The sequence below is a fragment of the Megalobrama amblycephala genome, linkage group LG14 (assembly GCF_018812025.1).
Source record: "Megalobrama amblycephala isolate DHTTF-2021 linkage group LG14, ASM1881202v1, whole genome shotgun sequence".
Classification (NCBI taxonomy): Eukaryota; Metazoa; Chordata; class Actinopteri; order Cypriniformes; family Xenocyprididae; genus Megalobrama; species Megalobrama amblycephala.
The window spans coordinates 36,187,631-36,212,248 of NC_063057.1; the positions used below are offsets into that span (position 1 = coordinate 36,187,631).

Genomic DNA, 24,618 nt, shown 5'->3' on the forward strand with positions numbered 1-24,618 from the left:
GTTTTCTTTGTTTGTTTAACTTCTACCTCTTTTGACGTAATTATGTTTCTTTCTGTATCTTTACACTAATAAGTGAGCATGTGTTATCAACCTCATTTCATTAAATTTTGCAAAAACACAATTCCTATCACTATCACTCAGTTTTCTGTACCTAGCTTCTCATTGGAGCAGTTTGTGCAGTTTTCCGGGGTTCTTTGAAGCGGAAGTCGTCATAGTTGGGTAAACTTCTATAGTGGTGAATGGGAGACGACAGCAATTATATAAAAAAATAATATAATTTTTGTATTTCCAATTGCTCCAAAAGCAAAAGAAAAAATCAGTGATTGATTTTCATTGACTTTCCAAAAGAGGGAAAGAATATAGAGAGATTGATTACTACGGATGTAATGGTATTATCAATATCGTGGTATTGCGATAGCAAAATTGTCTTGATATTATCATGGTCACATGACTGCATGAAATGATAAGTCTTCCGGGCAAAAAGTGTAGTTTTTTTTTTTTTTTAGCTCGGTTCTGAAAATGGTTCTGGTGTGATGGGTGGGCAAATTGCGTGAAACGTATCCTTTAATACAGTGAATCTCAACCTTTTTTGAGTAATGGACCCCTGTTATTTTTTGGAACCATCCTCAAGGACCCCAGAACAATGTTCCCTCTAATTTTTTTTCTCGCTGAGCAAAACTTTTCTCTGTTGAGCGCACATTTTGGCCACCTGAACAAAAACACTCTTTATATCAGACCTGTACAGTGTATGTAAACACGCAAAAAAAAAAAAAAAAAGTTTTATCATGCAACTGTAACTTTTAACTTTAATGTGCCATTTCTATTTTATTTGACTCTTGATGATATATTAAATCATATTTTTGAAAACAAGCAGTTCAGTCACTAAATTAAGCACATTTTAGGTTACTTGAGATTTTTTCATATTGCTGTATTAACTGTACCAGTCTTTACCGAGAAATTCTATTAAAAATAATTTAAAAATCTCCAGCAGGACAGTTATTCTTTATAATAATATGAGCAGTTATACTGATGGTTTAGGACAACCATAATGTGTTTTTGTACCGTAAATTATTAGCAACAGACAGTGTTAAACCATCAAAATTACAGGTTTATTGCTTATGAATTTCCCAGATTTTCTATACCAGGAAGTTTCAAGATTTTTAGTGGCAAGGAGCCATAAACAATCCCCTTGAGATCATTTTTTTATTAGGCTTAAATTATAATATAATATAATAAAATATAATATCCTGAAGGATTTAAACTGATATACAGTATTTTATCAGTTTAAATGCTTCATTTTGTTTTAATATATTATAATATGAAAACAAACTGAAGCATTTAAACAGATCTGACAGCTAAATATTAATAGAAAAGTGAACATGTTAACTCTTATATAGTTATCTAAACATTCCACACCACCACCACACACAATAATCTATTTAAACTGAGGTATATAGGCTAACTGATGTATTTTGAGTTTGCAAGCCACACCTGTGGTGTGGTGGGTGTGTGATTGTAAATGTCTCAGAGTTTTGTTAGCATTCTTTGCCCATCATCCATTATTTCTGCAACTTTTCATTAAAATATGACGTTTTATTTTATACTTCTTTTCGTTTTGCGTTGCCTCTCGTATTGAGTTATAGGGTACCCCAGGGATGACGCATTTTTGTAGGCAAAACCCGGAAGCGAGTTAGCATTTTAGGACTTCTGGTTCCAACGCCGTAAAGTCTATGGGTTTTTTGAATGGGTTTTTGCTAAATCGCCTGAAATAAGGTCTGTGGTTAACAAAGCCTCTAAATACTTTCACGTTTTGATCTATGACATAAAACACACCAGTTATAACCCGCTTGTGATTTTTTTAAACTTTTACTGTGTCTTAAAATTGGCGGTTGCTAACAAATTGCTAAAAGGGACTACTTCCTTTGGCGGGGAATTTAGACGTCATCATTAAAAACGGCACATTTGGACAGCATTTCTCATGAAAAAGTGGATAAGTATTCATAACAGCACAGATCATAATCAGCGAGCATGTTTTTAAATAATGTTGTTTTTTAAATACAGTTTGAGGAAGCTTGGTGGTGACGACGTTGATCTGCGACCATGGTGTGCTGTAGTCCGTTTATAGCCTACTGTTAGCCTTTCATATCTGACCACTTTATTTAGGCTTCAAAATGTATTTATGTTGTTTTAACTTGTAAAGATTATCTTGATAGACAAAACGTGTAAGTGTCATAACCCTTTGTTAAACACAGAGCTTATTTTCTGCGATTTTCTAAAAGTCTATGGGAAAAATGAATAGACTTTCAACCGAGGGAACCCGTGCGCCACTAACTTCCGGGGTTGGCCTACAAAAATGCGTCATCCCAGAGGTACTCTATTTAGTCCGCAAACATGACAGTATTCTTACCGCGACTGATTTGGCTCAACGCCAGCCAGCTCACACGCGCTCAATCGTTCTCTTTCTATGAAACCTGTAAACCGCATTAACCGGTTCTAACTCTATAGCGACAATAACTCTATAGCGGTTGACCAGAGCACTGCAATTATTTTTCATTTAAACTAAAATCAAATGGATTTCCCCACACATGATTTCATGTCTGATATCCTCTGCACGGCAATTATTCTTTCTGCTCAGGCCGCGGCATCAGAAGTGCGCGGCTGCGCGCGCGCAGCTTAGAGGGAACATTGCCCCAGAATAATATTGGCTCATTGGTATCATTAGTGTCTTTGTGACAACCAAATGCAATAATGTATAATTTACTATTACGTTAGTTGACTTGTCCAATATTCAGTAACATTGTCAGTTATATTATATGTATTATCTTCTTCTTTTATGGGAACATGTCAAATGTCAAAATATACAAATATTCATATTCAGGGACCCCCTGGCATTACATCATGGACCACTAGGGTTGAGAAACTGCTTTAATAGAGACATCTCACCTCACGAACATTATACCAATGAATGTACTGAAAAGCCCTCGCGGCTCGCGCTACTCATATACGTCAGATATCAATGCAGAGAGCGAGAGCGCTCGCAAGAGAGGTGCACAAAATCAAGCTGCACGATTATTAATCTTTAAGAGATCGCATTCTTGATTTCATCACCCACATGATCTAATTCCTAAATGATAACGATTTGCCCATTCAAATCTGCATTCCCCCTGCCGTTGATCTAAAGAGAGTTGTCATGTTTAGATATAATCAGCTTCACAAACAATCTTGTCAAATACACAGTATATTCAAATATTCCATATATTCCAATATTCCATATATTCATATATTCCAATATTCACAAATATTCCAATAGACCCTTTTCACAGACTGTGATGACGCATTGTAACGGTCATCAATATCGTTTTTCCCCATCAATAACTTTATTTATTTATTTATTTTTTTTAAGTTATATTTTGATTTTTTTTTTTAAAAACGTATGTACATTTATAACACTATTCTTAGTAATATATTACCTTTGCATCAAATTACAAAAAACTAGTTAACGCTGCTGTGAGGGTGTTTCTAATACAGCGGCTATGGGAGTGACAGTAAAAATTACATCTTTCTCTCTTCTGACTGCCATTATCAATCGCTCTCTATTTTTTTCCTCTTTTTGAAACTTGTGAAAACACAATTGTGGAGTTATTTTTTTTGCTATTTGAGCAAATGGAAACACAAAAAATTATATTTATTTGTCCAACTATATTTATTTACCCAACTATGACGACTTCCACTTCTGAGAAACCCGGAAATGTGAAAAGGGTCTATTATCACAGAACTGTACAAAAGTGTATAATTCAGGTACGCTGCCCTAGTGAAAAAAAAGTATACTAAGTATACTTGCAGCAAGACTAATTATTAGTATATTTCAAGTGTGTTAATGATTAGTTCATTTAAAGTGTGCTATTTTGAAACAACTAATTTTGTACTAAGTATATTTAAGTTGAAATTAAGTAGTATTAAAATACAACTTTAAGTATATTTAGTATACTTATGTGTGCTAAATTGGAACAACTTCAAGTATACTTAGTACACTTTAAGTATATGTCTGTGTAGGAACTAATTACATGCTTGATTAGTGATATTAAAGTGTACTTAGTGTTATAAGTATACTTTATTTGTGTTAAAAGTATATTTTTTGTTATAATATACGTTGTATTATAAGTATACTTTATTTCTGTTATAAGTATACTTTTATTTGTGTTATAAGTATACTTTATTTCTGTTATGAGTACACTTTGTGTTATAAGTACACTTTATTTGTGATTTAAGTACATTACAAAATAATTACGAGTGTCTTCAGAAAACACAAGCAATATACACTGAATATATTATTTTACAGGTAATAGTATATACTGTATGCTCAGTACCTTTGGCTTATTCCAAATATTAAACATTACACACTTTGCAGTCAATAACAATACACTTTGTTATTACTTATACTTTGTATAATATAGTGTTGTCACGGTACCAAAATTCCAGTACCGATACCATGAAAATTTTACGGTTCTCGGTACCAATTTCGGTACCACAGCAAAATCTGTTGGAACTATTTTACTATTTTATATAGCCTATTTTAAAAACATTAAATATGATTTGGAGTGTGTGTGTTTGTGTGTGTATATATAGGCTACCTCAATTAAATAAATTTTGAAATATAAAAAAAAAAAAAAAAAAATGCTCAAACATCCATTTTGTACTGTTGAAAAAACCAGCATATGCTGGTAAGGTAGGTTTTGAAGCTGTATGCTGGTCAAGTGCTGGTCCTAAACTGGTCCTGCTGGTCCATGCTAGTCCTAAGCTGGTCCTGGACCAGCATAAACCAGCTCAAACCAGCATACCAGCTTCAAAACCTACTTTACCAGCATATGCTCGTTTTTTCAACAGGGGTAACAGACGTACGTGTTTATTTTAGCTATTTCGTCAGTGAAACAACACACTACAGCCTGTAAAACTGAAATAAATATAGGTAAATAATGGTAACCTAAATAATAAGAAAGCTAAATATTATTTCAAAAAGCATTCGTTTTTTTATTTCCACACAATGATGCGTCATGTAGCCAAAGTCCCGTTAGTATAGTCTTTGATATAACCTACCACTCTACGCTTTGAGAGGGATAGGGACACGAGCAGGAAAGAGACCATTTCTCTTTAATAATATCTTCGTTATCTCCTGATGTTACAAGCAACTGACACTTGTTGTAAAAGGTCTGAAGAGCGAGTTTTATCTTCAGACATTCAGGCTATGTTTGATTTAGCGCTGCCAGACAAAGCGAAAGTAAAAATCACCGGCGTGTGTGAATCGCGCTATACAAATAAACTTAACGCGCCTTATAAAGTCTAATAACAAGCGCAAACTGTGTTAAATAGAAATTGACGTGCAAGCAAAAAGGTTTCTGCCTTACGGTGTTTTTTCAACTTTACCACAGTAGAGAATGCGAATAGCCTAATAGGCCTAAATGCGAACGAACGAAAAAAATGTTTAATCCCCTGCATGAGTGAAGATTTGGGAAAAGAAACAGATTCCATGTTCAGTGGAATAACTAATGGAATATTGTTAAATTCTCTGCTAATCGGGTGACCAGATCGCGATTCGCAAAACACAATACAAAGCTTATGGACTCACGTCTCTCTCTCATTCGGCATGAACCAAAATGTTTCCATGGCTGCAATGTCACATTTAATTTCTAACCTATTATTTCTAAACAAAGCTTTTGTGCTTCACTCGTGTCATATTCACGTAAAATACTGCCACAGTCCTATCAGTGGGTACCGAATATACCCGGTAGGTAACCATAACGATGTTTTTGCCCTCGAGTCCGAGTCATTTGATTTTGAGTATCTGCCGATACCGAGTCCCGATCCGATACTTCTATAATACATCAAAAAAAGAATAAAGAAGAGCGAAAAAAAAAAACAGATCCAGGACGTTCCTTATTTTTTATTTAATTACAAACAGAGCACTTCTGTGAGGTAGCTTGAACAATCAAGTAATAAATAACATAAATTGTTCACTTCACTTCACTTTAGTGCAACAGTAAATATAAAAAAGGCTAATATAAAAACAAATATATTTGGTTTTGATTTGGGTATGCTGCAGTCTGTTTTATAACTAAAATAATGTTTATATATATCATATTTTCTGGCTAGTTTACTTTAGTTTTTTATAATACACCATACTTTAACCCAAACTGAATAATAAAAAACAAGTTTACATGGGTAAATCTTCTATTATTATTTTTGATTCTTAATTTTCTTTTCTGTCATACTCAAATTCTTGTTAAAACACATTAGACATGCGTATTGTGTGCATTTTGAACACTTTTTGTGTGAAATTATATTTATTTTGTCCATCAAAAGTGTGCTTTTACTTTAATTACGCGTCAGCAGCGCAGCGTGTGTCTCAATCAGCTCCCTAGTTCAGTAGTCAGGGCACTGATCAGGGTATCAGCCACATTCACTTTCATTATATACTGATTCACGACCTAGGGAGCTAGGGAGCTGATTGAGACACAGGGATAGACTCGGTGCCGAGACGATCGCGGCACTGCTGCTTACGCGATGCTCCTGCCTGACGCTTTACGAGCTGCTCCTGCTGCCTGTGTGAATGCATCCGTTGGTTGACATGCACGCTGAAAAAAATATGCGCTACTCACGCGCCGCTTACGCTTGCAGTGTGAAACAGGCCTAACTCTGTGCCACCGCATCACTATAGATGTGTTAAAAATAATGAGAAAATTTATATACATATATATCCGAGTCCTTATCGGGAGGTAACGTCCGATTCCGATCGAGTCTGAAACCACATGATCGGGCCCGATTTCCGATCACGTGATCGGATCTGGACATCCCTAATACCCGGATTCTCGGTACTACCGGTACTACAGAAATGCTGGTATCGTCACATTTTCAAAATTTCAGTACCGACTTGGTACCGAAGTACCGGTACTTTTGACAACACTAGTATAATATAGTCAACATTTGAAGCGGATCAAAACCTTTAATCAAAGTTGTCCTAACTTTTTTGATCCACTTCAAATGTTGACTACTGTACTTTGAATTACATAATCTCACACAATACAGTTGTGCTACTATTTAAATACAGTTTAACACATTTTCCCAAAGTTGAATGCATTTGTTTTCAAGGCCACTAAATTAAATAAAATATAAGAACATCACTAATGAAGAGACATATTTCATTGACAAATCCAATGGTTTTTATTTAAACTTAATATAGATTCAGCAAAACTTACCATGTTTTTCATTAAAGAAAAAAAAAAATATTGGACCATGGTGACCCTCTATACACAAATACAAATTACACATTATATTCCATTTTCTGATGAGCTTCTCATTGTGTCTGATGGCACAATGATGACCGCAGAGACTCATGAAGAACAGCATCTGTGGACAGAATATACCACAGATATAAGACAGCATGTTCAACTCTTTATTCACGTTTACAATAGTCTGACTAAATCCTACATTGAACCAATACTATTTTTGAACAGTAAATGAGGATTAGCAGCAGGGAACTGTATCAGAATGGCATGTCGATATTGTTTTCGGTTCATAGTCAAGCATAAAACACTTTATGAATTAATATCGTACAGAATACGGGCCGATTTGACCAATCATATGAATGTTTTGGTGCTGCATACAAACATGTGCCATAAAACACCACACAAAAACTCAAAAAAGAGATGTTAAGCCGAAATATCGCTCTCCGTTTGTTAAAGAAAATAAAATAAAGTTTGTTAACTGGTAGACTACAACTCACCTCCCAATAGCAACACTTTTCTCCGGTTCTTTCAGGATCGCGTAGGCCATTAGATTAGCTGGTTGTCGTCGCCATCACGGTCAGTCTGCGATGTCACTTGATTGAACTGGTCAGAATCCCAAGATTGAGTGACGTATTGCGCTTTCAGTGTTTTATTAAATAAATTATACATTGCGACATTATACTTCACCTGAGTGACTGAGCGAGGGGATTCAGACGATGACCGTGACGTCAGCAGCTCTGATTGGCTGAAGGCAGTGAGCAACAAAATCTGATTGGTCACAGACCAAGTTGAAGAGACATTTGAATTCCTATAAGTTTAACCACTCAACATATTTTTTCGCATGTAACATTACTTGTGCTGCTGGTGTGTTGTTTAATATAGATTTGTGTGTACGATTGTAAAATGATTCTGCCAGTGTAACCTTAATAAACATTTACACATATTTGGAAATTGTATAGGCTACACTGCATATACTAAATGGGCTTGTAATGCATTCATACTGAAATAAATAGCACAAGTAATATAATGAATTCCAAGGATGAAGAAGTAAACTTAAAAAATATACTCAAATTTAATATTAGATACACTACAACTTCAGGATATTAAATAATGTATTTTTTAAATATACTTTCAGTGCATTGTTACAATGATCATTTTCAGCACACTGTTAAAATATACCTCAACTATATTTTTATAAAGTGCAAATAAATACACTTTTAAAAAATAAACTGAACTTACACTTCAAGTATATTTTTCTAAAATACATTTTTTAGAAAATATACTAAAGTACAATTATTTTAAAGTGTGTTAAAAGTTGCATTGTGAAAATATGATACTAATATACTTTTTATATATTTAATGATAGTACATTTTTTGTTAGTATATTTGCAGTGTACTATAGAAAAACGGAATATATTTAAAATACAATAAAGTATACTTTTTTTCACTAGGGTGATGTCTACTTTACCGATCAAAATAGAATAAATCACCTTTGAAAGTGCTTCTAATAACCACTGTATTGATTGCATTGTTACGCCACTAGGTGGCAACAAATTACAGTTAAAAATGTCTGTCTAGAGACAAATGAAGTCCTTATGAATCCAACTTAAAAACTATTGTTTCACCTGTCTGGATCTTGTGTTGAAGCATCTTATTTTTGTTGAATTTGTGGTAACACTTTACAATAAGGTTCATTTGTTAACATTAGATAATGTATTAACTAACATGAACTAACCATGAGCAATATATTTGTTACTGTATTTTTTAATCTTTGTTAATGATAGTAAAAATACAGCTGTTCTTAGTTTGTTCATTTTACTTCACAGTGCATTAACTAATGTTAACAAATACAACTCTTGAGAATGTTAGAAAAAATAATAGATGTTACCTTTGTCAAGGTCCAGCTGGTGCAATTATTTTTAGGGATGGGCATTTTTCCAAAATATTGTATTCGAATATTTGGGCTCGTAAAAAACGAATATTCGAATATTCGTTTATTTAAATTACCTTAAACAAAAATGACTTTATTTTTTTTTTTAATTCATCAAGAGTTTGTAACCATTTCTGAACATGCTTACAATTAGGCAATATACACAACAAGCTCACGTTATATCTTAAGCTTTTTCTTTTAGTTTAAAGCATTAAACAATTTGTGCAAACAAACAAAAAAAATGTAAATTACAAAAACATTTAAGCTCAAGCAGCGCAAACTAGAAAAACGCTAATAAAGCAGACAGTGCCAGTTATCGTACAAAACGTACATAATACACTCGAGACAGTAGCCTATATGGTTATCGTTTTCATATTGTTTCACATGTTCATGTTGAGAAAAACAATAATATTAACCACATGCTCGGGTAAGAAAACGAGCCGCGTTGACAGACGTTGCAGAAACAAGATAATGATAATACATAACGGCATGCTAAGCTACGTTTCTAACAGTAGCACTTTGTGTTTTCTGTTCGTAAATATGTCTCCCTCGACGAAATTTAAAGGAAGCTTATGTCTCAAAATCATTTTGCCATCAGATAAGTTATCTTCTCGGCTCACTTTGGGTATAGCTGCGCTTAGCCTACCTGTCGTGAATGCAGTGATGGACAGCTGTGTTTCCTCATTTCATGTGCTTTCTCATTATGGTGGTGATATTATGATAACATTAGTTTCATTTGTTAACATTAGTTAATGCACTGTGAACTATCATGAACTAACAATGAATGACTATTTTTATTAACTAACATAAACAAAGATTAATAAATACTGTAGCAAATATATTGCTCATTGTTAGTTGATGTTGGTTAATATATTAACATTAATGTTAATAAATGAGACCTTATTGTAAAGTGTTACCATTTTTATTTATACTGTTTTTTTATTTCTATGATCAGTTTGTGGAAAGGAGTTCAGTTAGGAGGTCAAAAGTTGTTGAAGCTCATAAATCATGTACAGTAAGGTCTGAAGAGACTGAAATCATACAGAAGAGAAGTCAGTTGAGTTTGAGTCTCATCTCGTCTTGTGAGATACCCGTCTCGTCACACCCCTAATAATTATATAATAATGAAAAATTAAAATAATCTCCCCACACCTGCCCGATGATATCATCGTCCATCGCAATGTTTCAACTGCCAATTTAGGGGACATCGCCCAACCCTATTACATCCCTATTGATTACGTTGGACAGAGGAGAGAAAAGATGTTAAATCTGCCGTCACTCAGCTGTTGTATTAGAAACACCCTCGCAGCACCGTTAATTCATTTTTCATAATTCGTGTTCAGCCGCAACACCGGTTATATCACTTGCCCACCGCGGCACTGCCCCCACCGTTGTTTTTATTCTATTATAGTAATAAAAATCATTTAGTTCAGTTAGAGAACAGACGCTACAGTTAAAAACCGAATGCGTCTGCTCAATTCAAGAACAAGAGCAATGAGGAATGCAGCACAGATCAGCAGCAGGAGTCAGATTTCACCTCACTTCGCCCATTTCGCCTCACTCCTGACTGACAAGATGATGGCAGAAAATTTGGTTTCAAGGCAAAATGTAAAAGCGCCTATTTAAGTGAGTTTGTTGTTGTGTTTTTCATTAAGAATAATAGTGAACCCATCATTCAAGCCACATCAATTGCCACCACTAATTCGAAAGTGAAAGGAAAATGAGCATGGCCATTAGGGCTGCACGATATATCGCACGATACGAAAAATAACATTGAACTTGAACGCGATTATCTCTTAAACGCGATTCTTAATGAGATTATGAAATCGCAAAGGCTGCGATTATTTATTTATTTATTTATTTATTTTTTGCACAGTTTGTCAATGAACTATGGCTCCAAATGCTTATCCATCTGAAAGCACTGCGAGTTTGAGTCGCTTATAATGTACATTTGAAAAAAAGCAACACGCATCAAACTTCTTTTCAGACATGAGAAGCAAACATCTTGTCCAACAAAAGACAACATTTAATAACATGTTTTTACTCCAACCTCACTTCATAATGACAGTTGAGCGTCCTTCTGTGAGATGATGTGGCTTCTTACACAGAATAAGGCAGTCGTGTGTTTATTAGTCATGTTTAATTAATCAAAGCATTTCAATCTTCTGTTTATTCAGCTACAGTGCGTTATCATTCTTCTGCTGCAGGGCATATTTTGATTTTCTGCACGAGCACCCTCTAGCTTTCAGATGGAGAAGCATTTACTACTGATCACAGAGCCGTAAAGCTCTGACAAGCCACACATTAAATAATCGCAGCCTTTGCCATATCGCATGCGATTTTATCGCAATAAATCATGCAGCCCTAATGGCCATTCATAATAGTGCATGTCCACTGGCATGGAGTGAGTGTTTTCAGTCCATAGGAATTAACTTGAAAATGCTCCCTCTGCTCTGCGCCAGTGGACACGCACCATAAATGATTTAAAAGCGAGGGAAAGAGGGAAAAACCCCAGCGTCCCACGGATACTGGTATTACCAGTGTTGTCACACGTCGATTAAACAGTGTGAAAATTTCCTCACCGTCACATCCCTAATAGAATTGTATAGCAGTGCTCAGCTCCAGTTTAGGGTTGGAGTTCAACTCTGCACTTGGCTTAAATAATACATGCCAGTGCCAGTGCTAAGCAACTGAACTGGACAAATTCAAACATTCCAACAAAAATACAGCTGGAAGCAGAAGCAATTATTTGGTGTGCTGATTCTCATCTCTGTATTTGTAGTGTAATGGAAGCTATGGTAAGTCTTAACCCTACGTGTGTGACTGATCTTGAGTCTGATGTTGATGAAGATATTGAGCGACTGAAGAGCAGATGGACTTCGAAAGAGGTGAGCTAAAGCCCTGAGGTGCATTTTAATCATTAATAAGATAATACATCAATAATAAGATAATACATCACTTTCTTGAATTTCATGTATTTGATATGTTAGGAATAATTGACGACGGGCTGTTGAATTCTTAAAAAATAATGCACACCCGAGGTGGTAATGCGGCCCAGACGTAAAGCGGAGTGCATTATTTCCTAAGAATTCAACAACCCAGAGTCAATTATTCCACTTATACTATGGTTACCTGACCTCAAGACACTGTTCTGATGTTGTATTTCAAGACATTTGTGTGGGACTAATTTCTTATGCATCTCATCCCAAGCCTCCGTTGCTAATTCCAAAACGTCATTTCAGAACTAGTAACGGAGGAGTAACCGTTGCAGTCTGTCAGTCGTATAATGCATGTCAATGGCAACACAATCTATAAGAGTAAAAAAAAACATGCACAGACAAATCCAAATTAAACCCTGCGGCTTGTGACGACACATTGATGTCCTAAGACACGAATCGATCGTTCGGTTTGTGTGAGAAACCGAACAGTATATCATTTTTTACCTCTAATACAATGTACTCTACTATAATGTCCAACTGCCTTGAGCCCGTGCACGCGCAAGAGGTGCGTGAGGTGTGTACACCAGGGTTCCCATGCGCCTTGAAAGTACTTGGATTTCAGACACATGAATTCAAGGCCTGGAAAGTACTTGAAAACAAATATTGGTCCTTGAAAGTGCTTGAATTAAATTTGAAATACATTTTGTGTGAACTTATTATAAGAAGTCCCTCTTAGTCCTAACTATATTTGTTTTGGAATATTATTTTACAATCAGAGTGTTTTCCATTGCAGTACTTCCCCTTGCTTGTTATTAGGCGGGGATTGGACATTTGAGCTGTGACACTTGCTGTGTCCAAAATTAACATTCTTATAGGTGTGTGCGATTTTGATCGTGGACTATTAAAAGGTCTCCATGATCTGCTTTTTAAGAAATAGTGTTGTTTTGTGCTATATCGCTTTCTGTTAGTTGCAGTCCTGGCGCCTCCGTCTCAACAAACTGTGTAGTACAAAGCGACATAGATTCACATCACGTGTTTCTTTCACAAAAGTTTATTATTTGAATGCATTTTAAAGCCTTACCGGTTAAACTATTTATCTGCACGCACACACTAAACCCTGTCAAACACTGCATTTGCTGGACAAAGTTATCATGCGCATCTTACTCTGTTAATGCTGTCAAATACACACAAGGTTTACACCTAGGGCTGGACGATTGATCGAAAAGTAATCGAAACCGAAATTCAGAACCTCTAACCGACGTAATTTTCCCATGTCGTTATTTCGGTTTTTTAATCCTGTTAATACTTCCCCCTTAAAAACATAACTGCGTGTGTAGCCACGTGACTCCGCCCCGTCCAGTCAGTGGCATAAAAGCGAAACACGGAGGTGAACGCCGGTTCAACACATAGTGATGGCGCGCGAGCGGTGAGCCTTGCGTCTTCACTAAACTTTGTCAGTTGTATTTGTTTTATGGTTTGGACATTCAAGCGATTAGACGATCGGATGTGTATGATTATATCGAGCTACCGCGCTCGCATAGATATATACATAATTATATCTATGCCGCGCTCGCGCAGCTGCATGTGGCACAAACACTCACACAAACAGCTGCGCAAAACGTGAAGATCGCGCGCACAGAGGAACGCAGAAACTTGTTGTCAGCGCTGTCCTGTGATTTATCACTAAAATAGCTTAGAAACTCAAAAGTTATAGCATCTATTTTTTCTACTTTTGAAGGAACTATTTACAACCCACAGCTTCACAATTAATAGAGAGACGGTATGACTAATTCACACACGCAATCACTACTGGTACTGTGCTAATTTATCTTTATCTGATTTACAACGAGCAGAAACCTGTAAGAAATGTTACAAACCATAGATAAAATAACTGCTGATAGTGAGCTATGATGTCAGATCACTCTTTCAACAGGAAAAAAAATATCCCACCTTAATAGTCAATCATAGGCTATTTACAGTACAAACCTTGTCAGTGAACTATGAGGGCAAAAAAAATAAATAAATCAGAAATAAAATAATCGTTCATTAATCGTAATCGAGGTAAAATGTTCAATTAATCGAGGTTTTGATTTTAGGCCATAATCGTCCAGCCCTATTTACACCATAGTTTAAGTTTAAAGTTAAACAGTTGAGAGAAAATCGAATCCGTGTCAATATATTAAATGTGCGCAAGAGCCTTAAAGGGACAGACAACAAATGCTGTGACTTGTCCTTAAAGGGATAGTTCAACTAAAAAATGAAAATTCTGTCACTCTAAAGTTGATCCAAACCTGTATTTTGTCTTGTGCTGAACACAAAAGAACATATTTTGAAGAACGTGGGTAACCAAACATTTGACATAGTATTTTCTTTCCTACTATGGAACTCACTGGGGACCAGCCGTTTGGTTACCCACTTTCTTAAAAAACAAAAACAAAAAAAAACTTGTATGTTCAACAAAAGAAATTTATTCGGGTTTTAAACAACTCCTACGGTGAGTAAATAATAACAGAATTTCCTTTTTTTTTTCAATTTAATACAGTAGCTTTAACAAGAAACTCATAAGAATTGTGATATATAAACTTCAGTTCTGATTTTTTTTCTCTTATTTATATCTCTCGATTCTCACTTTCTTTTCTCAGAATTGCAAGCTTATATATGATGTTTTATTAACAAAGTTTGGGGAAACCTTTGTTTAATTTTAAAAAATTAACCTTATTAGCACAGGTGGAGAGCATTCAGTTAATCAGCTCAACCAATAACAAGAGGTATAAATACAGCAGCCTTACCCTTACCTCTGTTCATCTGAGAGTTTATCAGCATCTCCTCATTTTTAGTTCTATCTACTTTTACCACACCGGGGGGGGACTCTGGGTTTGGGCTAAAATTTCGAGCTCGGAGCCCTCTCCCCGGACATCACACCAAATGCACATAATTTTACTCTAATTATATGGATATGTGAACTCATGTACTGCAATATATTGTATATATTCTGACTTTAAGCCCCAATTACAATCCATATAATCCTTTTAATTCACTCAATTGCAAAATGTATTTTTATAATATTCACTCTATATTATAATGTTTTTACTCGAGTAATATCCATAAAAAATGAAAACCAAAACTTGAATGGAATAATTGTTAACATTAGGGATAAGAAAGCTGCAAACAGTTTTAATATATTTCCAAAATTAATGTACAAATGATTCTGTTCCTCTTCCGGGTTAAAATGGATGCAAATGCAATAGGATGATTAAAATGTTAAGTACAGTAATAGGTCTTTCATGACACTCCATATGTAATGTGAATTTGATAAGTGCTTGACATAAATTAAACAGTGCTTGAAAAAGTCCTTGAAAGTCCTTGAATCTGGTGTTCATGAAAGAGTGGGAACCCTGTAAAATGCATCTTTACGCACAACTGCCAGCCTGCATGGAGAGCTTCTTGAGACTCCAGAGACACCAGCAGCTTCAAATACCTGTTTGCTGCTCAACACTGGCTTTTTTTATAGCTGCCCTTTTAATACAATTAATTTTTTTGACAGGAACTTTCATTAATAAGCCTTCATCTGACCGAGTTCTGCTGTGCTCTAAATCACTCACAAATCTTATGATAATTTGATAATCTGATAATTTGATAATACACAACATTAGTTGTTTTCATGCCTTTTGCACAACATTGAGTGCTTTTCATCTTCAGAAAGATCTTTCTTCCTCCCCATATTGCATGAGAACTGTGACTTGCTTAATAATGTGGAACAACCTTTAAGTAGGGTTTCCATAGACCTGGCAAATTATTTGGTCCGAGATTGATACCTGTTATCTAAAAAAAGACATGGATAAATAACAAACAAACATTTTCTTAGAAAAACTAAAATCTGAATGTTTATTGTACTGAAATCTTACTGATATGTCACTTGCATAATAATTTGGAACGCGGTGTATATTTGCTTGGTCGGTCTCATTGTTGGTTTTGTTTCTTTTGCGCTTGTAGGACCTATTGAAATAACTGAAAAGATTTGGTGAAGTGATATGGAACTGCAGTGATGTCAAGACCTGCCTAGAACTACTTTAGCCGTGCATTTCCCTGAAAATAATTGCACACCTTAGAACGTTGGTCAACCAATCAGATTCGAGCATTCAACAGCCCCGTAGTATAAACTGAAAACGAATGCTAGACAGTGAAGCTGAAAGTAAATTTCAAGTCCAGTTTGGGTGAATTTCAAGATATATTATGGATGGGGAAATAACGTTAATTTCTGTTATTAATATTGGATAGTTTTTGTGTTAAAAACTCTGAAACCAATATCAACAATATCGCATTACTCCCCCCAAAAAAAGTAATTGCTTTAGTTACTTTTTATGGAAAATAATGTTATGTTACTTTTGCATTACTTTTCTCATCTGGGCTGGATTTGCTTGTTTGTTTCTTTTTAAATAACAAAAAAAAAAAAAAAAAATGCAGATTCACACCTGTACAGTAGAGGGTGCAGCTCAAACAAACCTTTCAGCAGTGCTGCCATGCTGAATTGCAGAAGAAAAGGGCGCAGGGGAAGAAAGTTAAACATTCTTATTTCAGCGATTAAAAACAAAAAAATTAAATATAAATGTGATGTTTAAAGTAATTTTTGCTTATTTGTATGGTTAGATTGGATCATTGAAGGTCAGCAGCAAATACATTGATTAATAAAGTGAGATTAAATACATAAAGTATATTTGTGTAATTTAACATTTTTAATTATTGCATGTTTGCGTAATATTCTGAGTTTGCATTTCACTTTAGTTTTTATTTTATTTGAGGAATACTGAATCTGAGATGAGTAAATGCATTTTCACATTTAGTCTAGAACTGTAATAACCATCACATTCACACAGCGCACACAACAACTCTGCATTCACTCCTGATTTCTCTTAACATGGGGACAGGAGAGCTGTCAGTCAATAAATGGAAAAACAAAGTAACTTTGCTTATTTAAAAAAGTAACTCAGATATTTTGTTGTAGTTTAAAAGTAATGCATTACTTACTTGGGAAAAGTAATGTGATTACGCAACTTGCGTTACTCGTAATGTGTTACTCCCAACACTGAAAATGATTTTTTTTGTGTGTGTCTGGTGAGATTTTTTTTTTGTGTGTGTCTGGTGAGATTAATGGCAAAAAACCTATTTAATTAGTATTTATATGAAAATGTGATATTTAATTGTTAAAATAAAAGTCACAATGCAAAAAATCGCAGTAGTCTTTAAACAAAATATAAATTCATATAAATAGCTTCTTTTAATTTTGGTGTACAATATGACAAGTTCTTGATAGGTTTCTTTATATTCAACCTTGTAACCTGCACACTTTTTCTGGTGGTTTGTTTTATGGCTAACTTTTAGGATGAAAATCTTGCGTCCCTCGTGGGGAAGTTTGGAAGAGATGAGTGGGAACTGATCGCAGGCTACCTACCTGTGAGTGATTTCTAATTTAAAGTGTTAATTCATAAATATTGAAGTGTTTATTTGTATGTTTGTGGTTGTACATATTCGAGAAATTGAGGGAACTATGGAATTATATATTATTGCAGGGGCGCTCTGCACAGGACTGTAAATACAGATTCACAGTTGTCTTAGACCCAGAGCTCATTAAAGGAACCTGGACCAAAGAAGAAGATGAAAAGGTGAGCATTAATTGGTATATTTATTAGACTTGAAGTATCAGGGCTGGACAAAAGGGCACGGTTTTGTGTCACTTGCCCTATATTTTAATTTTATGGCATTAATTGAGTGCCACAATTTGCTTCTGTGTTATCAGACAACCACACCATTGCACAAAATGCATGGAGCACATGCAGCTTTGTAACGAAGTGGGCATATCAAGTGTGCTGTTCATGGATACCCTCATTCTTTTCTAAGAAGTATTATCTTGAAGGTGCCAAAATGGAACATCTTGTCAAAAGCTGTTTAACTGTTGTCTTCTCTTTCTGTAGCTCATTCAGCTGGTGTCTTTGTATGGTGACAAGAAGTGGAGCACAATTGCAAAGCACCTAAAAGGTCGAAGGGGCAAACAGTGCAGAGAGCGGTGGCATAATCACCTTGACCCTTCTGTGATTAAGACACCCTGGACAAAAGAGGAGGATCTTCTAATCATAAAATACCATTGTGTTCTGGGATCTCGTTGGGCACAAATTGCAAAGTTTCTCCCTGGAAGGTAATTTAGAGCTTAAAGAAATGTTTAGATTTTTAAAGTCTTGTTTGTATTGTTTTAATATATGTCGGTATTGTTATGGTTAGTGTTAAATAGTCTTATAGTATTGTCATTTATTGTATCTTTATTTGTAATTACTGTTATAATTGTTATATACAGTTATATGAACTTAGTACTCAGAAAGCGTTTGGTAATGTTTGATAGGACTGATAATTCCATAAAGAACCATTGGTATTCAACCCTAAAGCGTAAAATGGACAAGGGCACCTATAAGATGGAAGATGTTGATTTGAGTGATCTTGGAATCTACCTGACACAAAAAGAAACATCTGCTTCCACAAGTCATGAAAAGGTATTCTATATCTTTACCTTGTACTGTTGTGTAAATATGTTTGTTTAGCACTAGATCTTGTAAAATTCTTAATTTTTGTTAGTTTAGTCTGACTATGACTTTACTGTTGGTGGTTTTGCTCATGAAATGGAGTCTGCTAGTGCTCTTTTACTGTGGTCAGTAGGGCTAGGCGATCTGACGATATTATCGTATATCAACGATATTTCACAAGTGGCCGATGTTGATGTGGCCGATCAGATTATTGACAGATTGATTATTGTCAGAAAAAGAATGACAAATGAAAAACCTAGGAAGTTGCCAAATATATTTTACGAAGCCCTGTAGTTACCATAACCATACTAGGGCTGTCACTAACGTTTATTTTGGTAATCAAGTAATCGTTCGATTATTCTGACAATTACTCGAAAAATGGTCTCAATAACATCAGATGTAATTGAATGTCCCTCCCCCTCTGGGTGCGGGCGTTGAGACAGAGACGGATGCACTCAGTGCTTGGCATTTATTACAACTATTCAGTGTTTTCAACCACATAATGTTTATTTTAGGTTTCAGATATTTAAATACACATAAATATTAGTAACAATACATTTAGAGTTTGTAAAATATACACTGATGTCCAAGGAAGCTGCAATAATAATCCTTTCCATTATAATTAGACGGTTTTATTGAACAAAACTGTCAAAATACATCATGTATTGAATTGTACAACTAATGTTCTTTATGTAATATAATAAATGCCTGCAGAGGGCACCAGCGACCTTGATGATTGTTTTTACCCTTTAAAACACCCCGGATTACTCGACTGTAACCCTGTTCCCTGAAAAAGCGGGAACGAGAAGCTGCGCTTTATTCAGTGCTATGGGAAACGTTTTTAGCGGTGACCAGCTGTGAATATGTGTATAAAACGTCAATGAAATTGACCTAGATTTTCGATAGCCTTGATCCTGACATCATCAGAATGTGCCGGGTCAGAGGCTATAATTAGATGAGCCACAGGTGCAACTGCAGGATATTTTGTCTGAAGAGCAGTCCTGGGACATCTCAGTGCAGCAATGAAGTGCAGCTTCTTGTTCCCACCTTTTCAGGGAATGGGTTACAGTCAAGTAACCCGGGGCATTCCCTTTCAAAGGCTACACTCGAGCTGCGCTTTATTAAGCGCTATGGGAACAAGAATACCCATGCTGCCTCACTGTGTGTCCGGACCCCCAGGCTGTGAAGTGTAAGTCACATTAACAGAGAGAGTCTCAGACACTAGATGCGAGAGCCCAGAGTAACATGAATTATTGTTATAGCAATAAGAAAAAAACATTTTCAGAGTTAACAGCTTGACAGAAACTGACTCTAACGGTTCAAAGGAGGTCTCAACCAGGCCCTCTAGGACTATAGCTAGGTCCCATGAAGGGATCCTGGTTCTAGAAGGAGGCCTCAGCCGCCTAGCTCCACGAACGAAGTGTGTGAGCAGGACATGCTTCAGCAAGGGAACCCCATCAATCAGAGCGTGGCAAGCTGAAAGAGCGGCCACATAAACCCTGAGAGTGGCGGGGCATGTCCCTGTTGATAATTTCTCTTGCAGAAAGTCCAGAACTGTAGCAATCTGTCAGTTAACTGGATCTGCATTATGTGCAGTACACCACCTTTCAAAGACACCTTATTTGTTGGCATAACTTGATCTAGTGGAGGGAGCCCTAGCACTTAAAATGGTCTCAATAACATCAGGTGAAAGCCCTGTGTCCCTCAGTTGGTTCCCCTCAGGAGCCAAACATGAAGGTACCACAACTCCGGCCAGGGATGAAATATTGTCCCCTGCGCCTGAGACAGAAGGTTCCTCCTCTTCGGTATCACCCATGGCGAGCCATCGAGGAGAGATATTATCTCCGAGAACCATATTCTGTTCAGCCAACGTGGCACTATCAGTAAGAGGCGAATGCCTTGTTGGCGAACTCTGCCTAGAACTCCTGGGAGCAGAGAAACTGGAGGAAAGGCATTCAGGCGCATCCTGGGCGATCACACGAGTGGATGCATGTATCAGGTGATAAAGCGGAAAATAGGTCAGGACCCTTCTCCTGCTTGTCAGCTAAATCCATTCTCGAGCTCCACGATCGTACTGTGGGTGCTGGCCCTTGGAAGTACGCCAGACGAGCACGGAGCATTTTAACTGTGAACAGCTCACAATGCTCGCACTCGCCCTGTTCCAACGCAAGGGCAGCTTGCTCTTCCCCTAAACAAAGCAATACTGATGTGTGAGATGGGACGCGAACACGGAGGCACACACCGTTTGCTTTGATCGCTCATACTTTCTCTTCATACATACATACTAGGGCTGGGCGATAAAACAATAACGATATGTATCGCGATAGACATGTGTTCAATAAAACGTTTGATATTTTTTATTCTTCATCGGAAGAAAACAGAGGTTGCGAAGCAAATTTGGTTGCATTAACAAAGGCACTTGCTCTCTGGTAACCTAGCAACGTAGGGAGTGACACGCTAACAGCCAAATGTCTCGTGCTGGTCTGCTGGATTCCTCTTCAGTAACCGGCGACTGATAAGCAGAAAATGAGTGCCGCAGCGAGCGAAGAAATTGTAAATAAAAGAGGAAAAGTGTTCATTGTGACTTTAGACTAGGGTGATCACCTGACTATTGATCTGTTGCAGGACAGTAGATGTGATTTTGCGGGACAATGCGGGACACATGAGACAGAAAATTTACAACTATTACACTATGTAAATATTGATTTACATTTGTTGGCAAACTTGGCATATGCGCCGATTTAATGTTTCTGCCGGTGGGTGCCCACACTATAATGTTGCACTTATGGCAACATTAAATCCTGGAGAGAAGACAATTCTAGATTCATGGCTGCACATGCAGGAGGACAATAGTTTGAGCGCGCAGATGTAATATCTGAGCGAGAGCGCGTACGCGTCCAGTTTTGTGCAAGTGAATCCGCCCGTGAGTGGAGAGATTGTTCGCGCATTTGATGCGCTCTCTACATTTTTCAATATAATAATGCCATAGAACCCGCATTAAATGAAATATTAACATGAGAAGAAAGTCGTGTCTGAATTTCGCATTTATCTATTGGTTAAAACAAATGGAGAATATCTCGTTTTTCTGTAGGTGCTCGACCATTTCCGTGTGTGGCGCTTGATCACCGCTGTTCGTTGGAAATATTTAACATCAGGATGGATGATTACATGCTTTAAATCATGCAACGTCAACTGGCGGCCCGCGGGCCAAATCCGGCCCGCCAGAGATTTCCATCCGGCCCCCAGAATAATACTGAATTCAGGAATAGCCTTGTAAGAGGAAAAAAGTTTAGGGCTGGTCCGAATACCATTTTTTGAGCTTCGAAGCTTCGGTAGTAATGAACATCGACTCTTCGGAGAGAGGGGCTGAACATATTTTTCTCTCTAATAAAGGCAGGAATCTGTGTCTGTATGTCCGTTTGCATTTTTATTATTTCGAGAACCGTTCATCCAATCGACTTCACAAGGCAGTGCAGTGTCGCATTTGGTGCAATATAGATGGACACGCGAGACGCGACACATTCAGAATTAATAAACTTTTAGTAAACTACAGTCAGAACAGCGCGAGCGGGAAGCGGCGCACCTCATGCGGGCAGGGCTTATGCTCCGAGAACGGACACTGCACTAGTGATATAAAACGCACACACACAGGTCTGTTAAATTAAGCAATACTTTTAAGGTAGTCTAATATTTTTCTGACTAACAAATTGGCACAGTAAGGGTAGAAATTTAAATAAAGAAAAAACGAAATTTAAATAAAGAAAAAACTAAATTTATATAAACAAAAACGAAATTTAAATAAAGAAAAAACGAAATTTAAATAAAGAAAAATGAAATTTAAATAAAGAAAAACGAAATTAAGTTAAATTAAAAACGAGATTAATTTAGATTGATAATAACGGGTAAAAATGCTAATACATTTTGTTTCTATTATTGTATTTTCCACAGTGTCAAAGCAACAAAACACAAGCTCAGACATGCACTTCGGTCCATACAAACTCCGCTGTTCTGAACACTCCCGTTGCTGGAACACGCGTCGGTTCTATTTCTAGCATGCACGCGTTTTCCGCGTGGCTCGAGCGCGCCTGAGACGCGTGTCTCAGTGTGCAAACTCCAACCTGTTAAATATGGGAGCCGAAATAAAAACGGACACGCCACGCAGCTGAGACGCTCACGCAGCCAGTGTGTCGCCGGCCTTATTCAAGGGGGAATGAGAATCGTTTCGCGGGGGATCCCAGGTGTGCAAAAAATAAAAATAAAAAAATATTCGAATGTCAAATTTTCAAATCGAATACCAACCCACCGAACGAATATTTGAATATTCGGGTCCGTTCCATATTTATTTATTTTTAAATCTAACGAGAAAAAAAAAAACCCTTCTGAAAAGTAGCTTGTGCCATAGCCTGCCTTCAGTCAAGAATGACGATAAACGCGTTGCTCTCATTGAACATCTTTTATTGTTTCACGTGCTCATTTTTTCACAAATGTCAAAATTTTCCTTGCTTGGGATTAGCGCACAATTGCGTGACAGTGATGGACAGCTTGACAGCCTCACAAATATGAAGCCTAAAATATCGCTATCGCCCCTGGTGGCTTGCTGCAGTACAGGTAATATGTAAAAAATAAAATACATTTGGAATTAGAATTAGTATATCAAATAATAACATATTAGGATACAATTCGAATTTTATTTTATATTACGAGTATCTGGCCCTTACAGTGTCTGCAGAGAAAAATTCTGGCCCTTGGACAAATATAGTTGATGACCCCTGCTTTAAATCATCGATTTGGGCAGCTTTGAGCAGCACTTGAGGTTCTTATCCAGTATGGAAGATGAAATCCTTGCTGGTGTAGTTGTGTTTACTGACTTTGATGAGGCCTGCTCTTTGCGCTGTCCACTCAGTTGTCATCAGCGGGAAAACCTCTCTCTATGATTGCGCTGGTTGGTTATTTTCACAGGTAGAATATGATTAGATTTTAAATAGATTTTTAAATGCTCACAGTTTTTATTATATTTCTTACTTGTGGTATTGTAATTTCAGGGATGAAAAAAAAAATTACAGACATAATTGAAATGCGGGACAAAGCTCCCAATTTCGGGACTGTCCCGCAAAATGCGGGACGGGGTGGTCACCCTACTTTAGACTTATGTTTACATTTTAATTATTTGCGTTTTCCATGGTTGTTGACATTTCTGTCTTAATAACTGAGGGGATTATGATCAGAGGAAGGTTAAGTTTAAAATAAAAATGTTTAAATGTAATATATTTTTCTCCTGGTCCTTATTTTAAATGGGTCATAAAAATATCAATAATTATCGTTATCGACCGATATGAAACACTGATATCGTGATACAGTTTTCAGCCATATCGCCCAGCCCTGATACATATATAATATAATATAATATATATATATATATATATATATATATATATATATATATATATATATATATATATATGATATGATATGATATGAAGAGTAAAGAGTAAATGATTACATTTCGATGACTTACTTTTCTTTCCCACCGCAGAAACCACCACAGGTTCATCAATGCCATCAAAATTATTCAATTTTTCTGTTTTTGTTGATCACAAAGTACAAAGTAGATAAGGAAAACTAGGATACCTGGTGTATTCAGAGCGCCGCCATTGCTGTTTACTGTGCGTGGAATGGTGCGCTGTGATTGGTTCAGTGGATATACATTCTGCAGAGAAGGGAGACTGGCGTTTTTCGCGGTTTGGAAAGAAAGGGAGAAAACATTGACAGAATAACATGACGTATAGCGCATTTTGTGCAAAATTAATAAATGACTTTTCAATGCCGACCAGATACAATACTGATTTTGGCGAAAACTGAATTTTTAAAAAGAATTTTGGAACCAATCTCTTTATATATAT

At 36.4% G+C, this 24,618-nt stretch overlaps 1 protein-coding gene across 2 annotated transcripts in view; it reads left to right on the forward strand.

Moving 5' to 3' along the window:
- mybl2a (v-myb avian myeloblastosis viral oncogene homolog-like 2a) overlaps positions 1 to 24,618 on the forward strand; it is a 50,503-nt gene that overhangs the window by 2,404 nt on the left and 23,481 nt on the right. For both annotated transcript variants that reach the window (XM_048155391.1, XM_048155390.1), the window contains 5 exons: positions 11,993 to 12,098; positions 17,529 to 17,600; positions 17,717 to 17,809; positions 18,119 to 18,339; positions 18,541 to 18,688. In XM_048155391.1, the coding sequence (XP_048011348.1) occupies positions 11,997 to 12,098; positions 17,529 to 17,600; positions 17,717 to 17,809; positions 18,119 to 18,339; positions 18,541 to 18,688 (636 nt within the window). In that variant the 5' untranslated portion in view covers positions 11,993 to 11,996. The remainder of the gene's footprint in view (positions 1 to 11,992; positions 12,099 to 17,528; positions 17,601 to 17,716; positions 17,810 to 18,118; positions 18,340 to 18,540; positions 18,689 to 24,618) is intronic.